Genomic DNA, 10,863 nt, shown 5'->3' on the forward strand with positions numbered 1-10,863 from the left:
CCTTCGCCAAGTGCCGGCGGGATGGATCCTCCAGCCGGCCGGGATCGCCGGTGTCAAGTCGAACGAGGGGGATTCCCTTCCATGAGGATGTCGAATAAGTTGAGCTCCCAGCCGTCCATCTTCATCTGCTCCTGGTCCTGGCGCGGTGTCTGGTTCCGTCTGCGGCTCGTTCCCCGGGAACCGTGATCGTGCTCGCGGGCGTCTTGATCGTGCTCACGGGGACCTTTATCGAGTCCGCGGGGCCCTGATCATGACCGCGGGGGTGCTCTGCGCCTGCCGTGGCCCCCGCAGCCTGCGTCCAGCCATTCGACGTCGCTCCTCTCCGCCGCGGCGGTCGGCCGGCCATGGTGTCGGACTCGGTCATCCCTCCATCGGTCTCGCTTTCGCTCTGGGGGGCGGCACGTACCTCTGGCCCCAATATCGCTGGCGGCGGTGGGGGAGAGGGTGGTTCCTCCACATACGGTGACGCCCCTCACGACTGAGGTATTTGGACGTAGACTGTGGTGAAGTCCACCCCCATCAACATCACGCATCTATCTAGCCTTTCCGCGATGTTATTCGCGGGCTGATGGACTGTGTGTAGGAAATTGGGTGGGGGTCGCTCCTCGCGAGGCCGGTAATAGTCGCCTAGCCGTCCGTGCCCTGTTCCGGGGAATGGCTCAGTGTCGGTGTCGCTCACGTTCTCGACACGGGCCGTCTCTTCTTTTTTCATTTCTCCTTCGCTGCTGATCACGATGATTTCGTTTTCCATTTCGTTTTCTAACACGTTTCTTAAAACAATGGTCTTGAAAGTATCATGTTAGTATCGCAACTTGTCAAAGGATACTACGGTGGGAGCCGGGAAGTCCCGTATCGTCTGTCCTTCGCGGGGTCGGTGCAGATCCCCTCTCCACTTATGACGTAACCTAGGTAAGCCAACTTTTCCCAGAAGAAACTGCACTTCTTATTGACCTTGAGTGTAGCTGCTCAAGTCGCCGGAAAACCTCCCTTAAATTGACCGTATGCTGTTCCTTTGTAGCTCCGATTATTACTGTCGTCTAAGTAGGCAACCGCGTGGGGTTCCATCTCGGGTCCGATAATCGTAAGGGCTCTTTAGAACGTTGCCCACGCCGAGTGCAATCCGAAGGACATTACCCGCCACTGGAGCAAGCCTCTTCCCGGGAAGGTGAATGCCAATAACGACTTTTAAGGTCCAGTCGGGCTTGTCGCAATTTTTCTAAGATGTGGTTAGTCCTGTGCGGGCTCCTTGACGGCTCAATGGTTCCGACTCTGAGCAATTCGTCGATCTGCTCGTTGATCACCATCTGCATGGCTGGGCTCTTCGGGTAATACCTTTGTTTGAGAAGCTTATCGTGTCGCATAATGATGCTGTGTTCCGTGATGTGAAACACTCTTTCTAGCTTCTCGAAGAGTGACAGCTCGGTCTCCAGAAACTCCTTTAAGCTAGGTTCCAAGTCATCCGGCCACCCCACGGCTTCGGGGGGAGGCCCTGCGTCGTCCTCTTCTTTCTGTCTCCTTTCCTGTCAGCCAGATGTTCGGCGGCCTCTGCGATCCTGCCTTTGCCCGAGCTTTCCGCTTCTCCGATGGCGGGGTCCAGCATGGAGCCTCGGGGCTCAACCTCCTCTTATCTCCACAGCTCGTACGCCGTCTTTACTCATGAAGCTGCGCGTGGCCCCGGTGTCGATTGTGGCGGTCATACTCTGGCCTCCAATCCTCACCGCCGCGACGATCTTCCCTTCTTTTACCTTTAACGGATATCCACCTCCCTCTTCTGGTGCTAATTGGCGCCACTCCGCTCCATGCGAGGGCGCCCTTGTCTGTTTTCCGCATTCGTCTGAAAGCAACACTCTTGTGTGCTCCTCCGTTTTCTGCCGCATCGTCGACAAAAAGTACTTACGCGTTGCGACATTCCCTCGCGAAGTGCCTAATCGGCGCACATATGTAGCACACCCGGCGCGGATCGATCCGAATCCGGCATCCTGGGCCATCATGCGATGCACCGCTTCCGTCCGCGGCTCCGGCGATTGCACGTGGAACGGGTTTCCGGGCCGACTATCAGCTGGCCCCGCACGAGGCGCATTTGAATGGGTCGTCACAGATTTCTTCTCCCAAATCCTCTTTTGGCCCTGGACGTTCTCATACTCCGTCGCCATCTGAGCCAGTTGTGTCAACGTCGTGAAGTCGTGACGCCTCACGTACAGTCTATATTTAGGGGCGACGTTCTCATATACCCTATGTAAGTCTTGCGCCGCGCTGTACCTCGCTTGGCGCATCAATAGCCTGATTTCAATCAAGTAATCTTTTAAAGTTTTCTCGCTGATGACGAGCCCGTATTTGATCCCCCAGGCGCTCGAAATATTGTGGCGACAGGAAAAAGTCTAAAAATTCTCTTTTAAACTCGGCCCAGAGCGCGTCTCTCAAGCTGGTTAAGATCCACTTCGCTGCCTTGTCGCTGAACACCTGGCTTATTGCTCTCGGCATCCGATCTGGTTCTATGCCATACGTTATGTCTCGCTCCTCCACTGTCTCCACAAATCCTAGTGGGTCCATCTGGCCGAGGGTTTCAACACCAATCTGCACAATAACACAAAGCCGGAGGTTTGTCCATCCAGCGAACGGGCGCATCCGCGTTCCCTACTGTTGTAGTAGTATGAGCCAGCATATGCCACGGTAGGTTAATCGAGAGGAAAGGGGGGAGGGCGCATTTGACTTCAAAACGATTTTCTTAATTTGCATTTTGTATACCCTGAACCCATTTTCAATGGGAAATCAGGGTATAATGGTTTTGTTAAATGTATGTAACAGGCAGAAGAAGGCGTGGCAGACCCGACAAAGTATATATGTTCTTGATCATTCTTGTATGAACGCGTCGATCTCAGAAGATATAAGATCTAAATACTTGAAATTTCTATACTCATTCACGAAAGTGAATTATTATATTATTGTTTTTTTGCAATGTCCGTCTGTTCGTCCGTAAACACTTGAAATTAGGAACACATACTCGTGTTTATCTCCGATTTATAAAGTGTTAAAATTTTCCCGATCCGCCCACTAGGGGCGTGGCAAATCGGAAATTGCATTTTCCGATATACCAGAAATCATGTTAGTTAAAGAGCTAGAAAACTGAAATTTGGCATGTAGGTCCGCGTCGACCACCCAAGATCACGAGCTATGGCGGATATATCTCCGCCCATTGGGGGCGTGGCAAATCGGATAAAACTGTATCTCCAAGAGTTTTACAGATAGAGCGCTGAAATTTTGCAACACCAAAAAGCTTTATCGGATATACGTCCGCCCACATGGGGTGTGGCAAACCGCAAAAGTTGATATCTCTCAAAGTATAATAGCTAGAAGCTTTAAATTTAGAGTGTTAAAATACCAGTAAACTCCTCTATGATGATCCAAAAATAATGTTTACGCCTCTTTAAGGGCGTGGCATATCGAAAAATACCCTGTAATTTTCACATTTTTTGAGGGTAAGCATTCAAACTTTGCAGTTAGGGTACTGTTATCTCGTTCTAAGAACTGACCAAAAACGAGGTGTCTACGCCCAGTAGACGTGGCAAATCGGGAAAAACTGCATTTTCTACAGTATTAGAGCGAAACTTAGCAACTAAATTGCTGATGGGGTGTGAATGAGTATTCCGCAGTCGGTAACGCCCGACTGCAACGTTCTTACTTGTTTTTTCATACAAATTTCGTTTTTTTTTAATTTTTATCTAAAAATATGTGCTGTATGCTTTATGTTGAATATTAGTAAAATTTATGTCTAAAGAACTCATGATTGAATTAATAAGTAAAAAGGTAGTGGGGAGAAGACGTGGTCTAATCGTAGAGAAAAACAAGTAAGAAGACTCTAGTCGAGACTGCTCGACTAGGAGATACCCTGAACCCTCTAATCTGATATTCTAATCAGTCTGCACTTCTTTTCGACACACATACATACACACGCACGTAGTAGAACGCGCTCTGCTAACTGCGCAGTAAGCAGCGACTGCGCTTGGGCTGCGCTGCAGTGTGGGCAACATTATAAGAATTTATTTGTTGAATAATTTAATTTCTAGACATACAATCTTAATGAAACTTTCAGAGCGTAATCATATGGTAAAAATGTGTGCACATTCTAAAGCAAACGTCTCTAGTACTTGAAATACGCCTTTTACAAAGGTGAGGGTGAGGGGGTGAATATAGGAGTGGGGGGTAAATTTTAACAAAAATCGAAATTGTATAAAATATATATACGTCCACATTTAAAATTTGGAAGCTCTAGCTCTAAAGGTGTAGGAGATATAATTAAATAACTAGCTTTCTATAAGGTTTTCAATCGATAATAAAATATCGGGAGTAGTTATCGATATATAAAGAAAAACTTGATATGCGCGTGATATACACGGACCTAGGAGTCAAGTCTCTAGCTCTTATATCTTCTGAGATTCATACATACGGACGGACGGACGGACGGACGGACGGACGGACGGACAGACAGACGGACAGGGCCAAATCGACTCAGCTCGTCGCCCCAATCAAGAATATATATACTTTGTGGGGTCTGCCACGCCTCCTTCTGCCTGTTACATACTTTTAACAAAACCATTATACCCTGATTTCCCATTTTCAATGGGTTCAGGGTATAAAAATTCGAAATTCTAAATTAATCTATCTGGCATAGGGTGCAATAACTTACTACCGCATTTGTAAGCTTCAATTTTTGACATCGCGCATGAACACATAGAACTATAACACCGTGTTTAAAACTGCTGTTCCGCATTTCTATAACCTGTTTACAAACCGGCATAAGATTTTCCAGCATGATAATGCTTCGATTCAAACCGCCCGATCCGTGAAGTTCTCAGGGCAAAAAATTGATCTCATGGAGTGGCTACAAGGGATGCAAAACAATCGATACTATCGATGGTACTATCGATACTACCGATGGTACTATCGATACTACCGATGGTACTATCGATACTATCAATCGTTTTCTAATGCGGCGATACCTCGATAGTATTTTGCGACTACAGATAGTCGGACATATTCAAAAAAGTTAGCGTTAACTTTGCAAACGCCAATTGCGAAGAACGCAAAATGAGCCATACGAGCTAGTGTACCATAATGAGTAATATTGTAGGAACAAGCTCTGTGGCTCAGTTCAGTGTACCATTCATTTTAGCTCACTCACTCATGAGCTACCCATGTCTAATTCAAAGCTCAAACGCATATGTAAGTAAATTGTAGAAATGGTAAAACAAATTGGGACATATTTCAAGAGCAGCTCATTTGCCAAACTTAAGAATGCTCAAGAGCAAGAAAACTCATACAGTCTTATTCAAGAATGCAACGGATATTATTGGTCAGGGATGCTATCGGTCACGTCCTTTTAAATAGTTCAAAAGCACCATCACCTTTGAATAACGACCAAGTCACAAAAAAAAGCATCAGGAGTGAAGGCAGTATCAGTGTCATTAATCATACCATGTGTTTTTGGCTTGGGATGCACTATGGATGGACTTAAGACAAAAACGAGGACTTCAATTGGTTCCGAAACTTGCAGTTTTATTATTAATCGGATAAAAAAAAGACTGTCACATTATGAGATCAGAACAGTTCCACGCTCGGCTACAATGTTGGACCCAAGGCTCAAAAAGGAATTCCGTTTCATGCATATATGTATGCATGTAGTTTGTTGCTCGGTGGCTCGGCGTTCGCTTACCATAGGGTCAGTCAAGTAAGTACCCATGTAAGGACTAGTGCTAGCCTTCGAACATCGAGGAAGAGCAGAAAGCATAAACGAAAAGAAACGGTACTTCCTTAACAATTGTTTTTGTAAACTAGGAAAGAAACAGCGACAGAAAGCGAAGATTGTTTTGCTCCTTTGCTATGCACTATTTGCAAAAAAAACAAAAATAAATGTGATGATAGTACCGATTTTTTTTCGTTTATGTTTTCTGTTGCTCGGTGGTTCGGCGTTCGCTTACCATAGGGTCAGTCAAGTAAGTACCCATGTAAGGATTAGTGGGGAAGGTAGTTCAACTACGGTCAATCGCCACCTCCAGTACTACAGGGAAGCTTATGGAAATGCTGTCAATGCTCAAGGGCCCTCGACAGTTTTAGAAACGGAAGTGGAGCGCATAATAAATGTTGAGGAAAATGACCCAGTAGCCGATTTACAGCCAATGCAGCCTAACAATGTACTTACATTTTTGGCCGATAGAATTCAGCGGAATCAACGAACTTGTATGTCAGATGCAATAAGTGCCATTAGGCAATACATTGGGGGAAAAAATGCTGATCATGATATTGACCCAATGGAGTACTGGAAGGTAAATTTGCATGAAATTTATAAAAATAACAATCTAAACATTTAAAATATTGCAGATTAAAGCGCAACATATTAAGCACATCGCACAGAGAGAAAATTTAGTAAAGCTGGGGAAATTATGGGCACACATCGATCCCGCCTTAAAATAAAAAATGTGGATATCTTCCTGTTCTTAAATAAAACCATCTGGCTCCTAGATGGATAGCTTTAATATTATATTTGGTGAAGATTTTAGGTTTAAGTTGTTTAAATACTTTTAAGATTGAATATTGTTTTTATTTCTTTTTATACTCATTCACGAAAGTGAATCAGTATATTGGTTTTGTGCAATGTCCGTCTTGCTGTCCGTCTGTCCGTATGAACGCAATCTATTTCGGCGCTATTGAAGCTAGAGACTTGAAATTTGTAACACATACTCGTGTATATCTCCGATTTATAAAGTGTTAAAATTTTCCCGATCCGCTAACTAGGGGCGTGGCAAATCGGAAAATGCATTTTCCGATATACCAGAAATCATGTTAGTTAAAGAGCTAGAAAACTGAAATTTGGCATGTAGGTCCGCGTCGACCACCCAAGATCACGAGCTATGGCGGATAGCTAGAATGCTGAAATGCTAAAATTTTGCATGTCAGCTAATGTTATGATTCTATAAAGTCTAAAAATTATAAGTCTACGCCCATTAGGAGCGTGGCAAATCAGACCTGAAGATATAGTGATTTTTCGAATTCTGCTATATTTTGGACACTATTGATGCCAGAGATCTAAAATTTTGTATATATACTCGGGCTGATCACTCAAGACCAAAAAGCTTTGTCGGATATATGTCCGCCCACAGGGGGCGTGGCAAACCGCAAAAGTTTATATCTCCTAAAGTATAATAGCTAGAAGCTTCAATCCTCTATCCATTCCCCAAGAAATAATTTTTACGCCTCTTTAGGGGCGTGGCATATCGAAAAATACCCCGTTTTTCCACTTTTTTTGAAAGTAAGCATTCTTCTTCTTTGCAGTTAGGGTACCATTATCTCGTTCTAAAAACTGACCAAAAATGAGGTGTCTACGCCCAGTTGGGGCGTGGCAAATCGGAAAAACCTGTATATTCTACAGTATTGGAGCGAAACTTAACTACTAAATTGTTGATGGGGTGTGAATGAGTATTCCGCAGTCGGTAACGCCCGACTGCAACGCTCTTACTTGTTTTTCTTACATTACATACCTATTACTGCTGTGAAAATTATAAATGAATCTATTCTTAAGTTGCTTCAAATATTGTTGTTTTTCGTTTTATATTAACTTATAACAATTATAAATAATAGCTCTAAATGAAGTCAGAAAAATTTTTTTAGTACCGTTCTGTAAATTCAGGCTTTAAGAAAAAATTTAGTAAATTGTAATTATTTTAAATTAAATCGATACTATCGATAGTATAGATGGTGTTCGATAGTTTTAAACATCAATCGTTTTACTATCGATTGCTTTCACTATCGACATAATATCATTGAAAACGTCTGGGGATGGTTGGGCAGAAAAGTACATCAGTACAAAAACAGAGTTAATCGAAGGTATTAAGCACGTTTGGTCAACCATATCCTTGAATTATATCACTGACCAGAGAACACATAGACTAGACATGTAGAACAAACTTTTTCAACACCGAAAAAATGCGCTGAGCGGACCGGACAACTTCGTATTTGGTCGGCTCGGTCTTCTGAGGCTCAAGCAGTGAAAATAAGGCAAGACAAAATCAGTGTGCTGCGACTGCTGCCACGAAATGCACGCATTACTAAATGAAGCACGGCTATGCGCTCTTTTTCCCTTACTCACTCTCTCCCTCTCTTTATGCTCTCTCTCTCTCTCTCTATATGGTCTCTCAAATAGCAGCAGCGCACAGAAATTGAATATTGTTCGCGACGATCCCAGCTCTTTCCTCTTGAGTGAAGGGTATACCGAAATCATAAAAGCATTTGTCACGCTCATGCAAACAAAATGTAAGCGTTTCGATGGTTATTCGTGGGAAGGGTATGAAAGCGTTGATACGCATAAACAATATTATTTCGCGACGGGCAAGTACACACACACTTGTAGTCCCTTGCTACATGTATGAGCATTTGTGACCTGCGTGCGTTACTCTTGCTGCTTGTAGCAATTTTAAAGCCCAGCATTTGCATTTGGTCGGTCTTACGGATTGTCATAACCACTTTAAACAAATGTACTATGTATGAACATACATACATATGTACATAAGTACATTTATATATTATTATTGCTAATCATGTTTATAAATGTGTTTATATCCGTAAATAATTATATATAATTAAAATTATTTTATACACATTTTTAAGCGAAAAAATTATCGTAAAACACTACTAACTTTAATAAATGCTTTGCAATATATGAAATACAAATTTCATATTATACTCAAGCTTTACTCATTATTGTCAAAAATTTCTAATTAAGTCATAATGGCCCATTTGATAGTCACCCTACGATTCAAATCATACAAAATTTACAAACTACTAAATCCGGAGACAATTAGCTTGCCATCCCATACAAGCATACACATACACAAATGTATGTATGCATGTGCTCACTTCACAAGGCAGACCAACGGCTGATAATAGAAGAAAATACTGAGAAAGAATTGAGTTTCGCGACGCACGCACACAAAAGCACATACACGTAGCAAGGATGTAAATGTGTGTGTGCATGCTCGTCGCGAAAATGTATTCTTTCTGTGCACAACAGCCTGTGCAAATTGTAAAGCCCAAAATTTGCGTTGGTCTGCCTTGTGAAGTGAGCACATGCATACATAAATTTGTGTATGTGTATGCTTGTATGGGATGGCAAGGTAATTGTCTCTGGATTTAGTAGTTTGTAAATTTTGTATGATTTGAATCGTAGGGTGACTATCAAATGGGCCATTATGACTTAATTAGAAATTTTTGACAATAATGAGTAAAGCTTGAGTATAATATGAAATTTGTATTTCATATATTGCAAAGCATTTATTAAAGTTAGTAGTGTTTTACGATAATTTTTTCGGTTAAAAATGTGTATAAAATAATTTTAATTATATATAATTATTTACGGATATAAACACATTTATAAACATGATTAGCAATAATAATATATAAATGTACTTATGTACATATGTATGTATGTTCATACATAGTACATCTGTTTAAAGTGGTTATGACAGTCCGTAAGACCGACCAAATGCAAATGCTGGGCTTTAAAATTGCTACAAGCAGCAAGAGTAACGCACGCAGGTCACAAATGCTCATACATGTAGCAAGGGACTACAAGTGTGTGTGTACTTGCCCGTCGCGAAATAATATTGTTTATGCGTATCAACGCTTTCATACCCTTCCCACGAATAACCATCGAAACGCTTACATTTTGTTTGCATGAGCGTGACAAATGCTTTTATGATTTCGGTATACCCTTCACTCAAGAGGAAAGAGCTGGGATCGTCGCGAACAATATTCAATTTCTGTGCGCTGCTGCTATTTGAGAGACCATATAGAGAGAGAGAGAGAGAGCATAAAGAGAGGGAGAGAGTGAGTAAGGGAAAAAGAGCGCATAGCCGTGCTTCATTTAGTAATGCGTGCATTTCGTGGCAGCAGTCGCAGCACACTGATTTTGTCTTGCCTTATTTTCACTGCTTGAGCCTCAGAAGACCGAGCCGACCAAATACGAAGTTGTCCGGTCCGCTCAGCGCATTTTTTCGGTGTTGAAAAAGTTTGTTCTACATGTCTAGTCTATGTGTTCTCTGGTCAGTGATTATATTGAACAACTTTATAATTCCATTCCTAATCGAATTTTTGAAGTAATTAAAAAAAAAAACGGCACTACGCACTACTAATATTACTTAAAAATAATAAAACTTAATATACAGGTGTTATTTTTAGTCATTAACTTAAATAAATTGAATTTATCGAAGGGGGCGCAAGTCTGATGACCAAATTTTGTTACATTTTTTTGTACATTTTTTAAAAACTATTCCCTATTGCTACAGTAGCCACTGTTTTTTTATTTTAAAGAGAAATATATGTCGTATAATACAAAAAAAATTAAAGATGAAGCTCTGATGGTTTAGCTTTCATTCAGCTTTTTAATTGAGTGTAAAGAGGGGGCGCTGATGACCTGATGGTTAAAATGTGTGTACATTCCAAAGCACAAGTCTCTAGTACCTGAAATACGTTTTTTACAAATTTGGGGGCAAAGGGGGCGTGGTAGGGATGCAAAACTATCGATAGTGAGGCCATCGATTTTTTACACATCCGATAGTGAAAACCATCGATATTATCGATAGTACTATCGAAAATTTTAAATAATTACAATGTACTCCATTTTTTGTTAAAGTCTGCATTTATAAAACGGTACTGTTTCTGACTTCATTTACAGCTATTATTTATAACTGTTGTATATTTATATAAAACGAAAATAAAAACAAGTAAGAAGACTCTAGTCGAGACTGCTCGACTAGGAGATACCCTGAACCCTCTAATCTGATATTCTAATCACTCTGCACTTCTTTTCGGCAC

The 10,863-nt window shown here is 41.8% G+C and overlaps 1 protein-coding gene across 1 annotated transcript; it reads left to right on the forward strand.

Annotated features, from left to right (window-relative positions):
* The first annotated feature begins 5,760 nt into the window (after window positions 1-5,760).
* LOC122756914 lies at window positions 5,761-6,574 on the forward strand. Its single transcript, XM_044007811.1, has 2 exons — window positions 5,761-6,320; window positions 6,376-6,574. Exons 1-2 carry the CDS (start codon window positions 5,913-5,915, stop codon window positions 6,466-6,468), a joined length of 501 nt encoding a protein of 166 aa, XP_043863746.1. The 5' UTR covers window positions 5,761-5,912; the 3' UTR covers window positions 6,469-6,574.
* Window positions 6,575-10,863: the final 4,289 nt, after the last annotated feature.

This window comes from Drosophila mojavensis, unplaced genomic scaffold (assembly GCF_018153725.1).
Source record: "Drosophila mojavensis isolate 15081-1352.22 unplaced genomic scaffold, ASM1815372v1 contig_19, whole genome shotgun sequence".
NCBI lineage: Eukaryota > Metazoa > Arthropoda > Insecta > Diptera > Drosophilidae > Drosophila > Drosophila mojavensis.

Excerpts from the sequence above, each read along its gene's own strand:
- LOC122756914 (XM_044007811.1), top strand. The coding sequence starts at position 5,913 with ATGATAGTACCGATTTTTTTTCGTTTATGTTTTCTGTTGCTCGGTGGT. Across the intron at positions 6,321-6,375 it reads ACCCAATGGAGTACTGGAAG|ATTAAAGCGCAACATATTAA; the intron begins GTAAATTTGCAT and ends AAAATATTGCAG.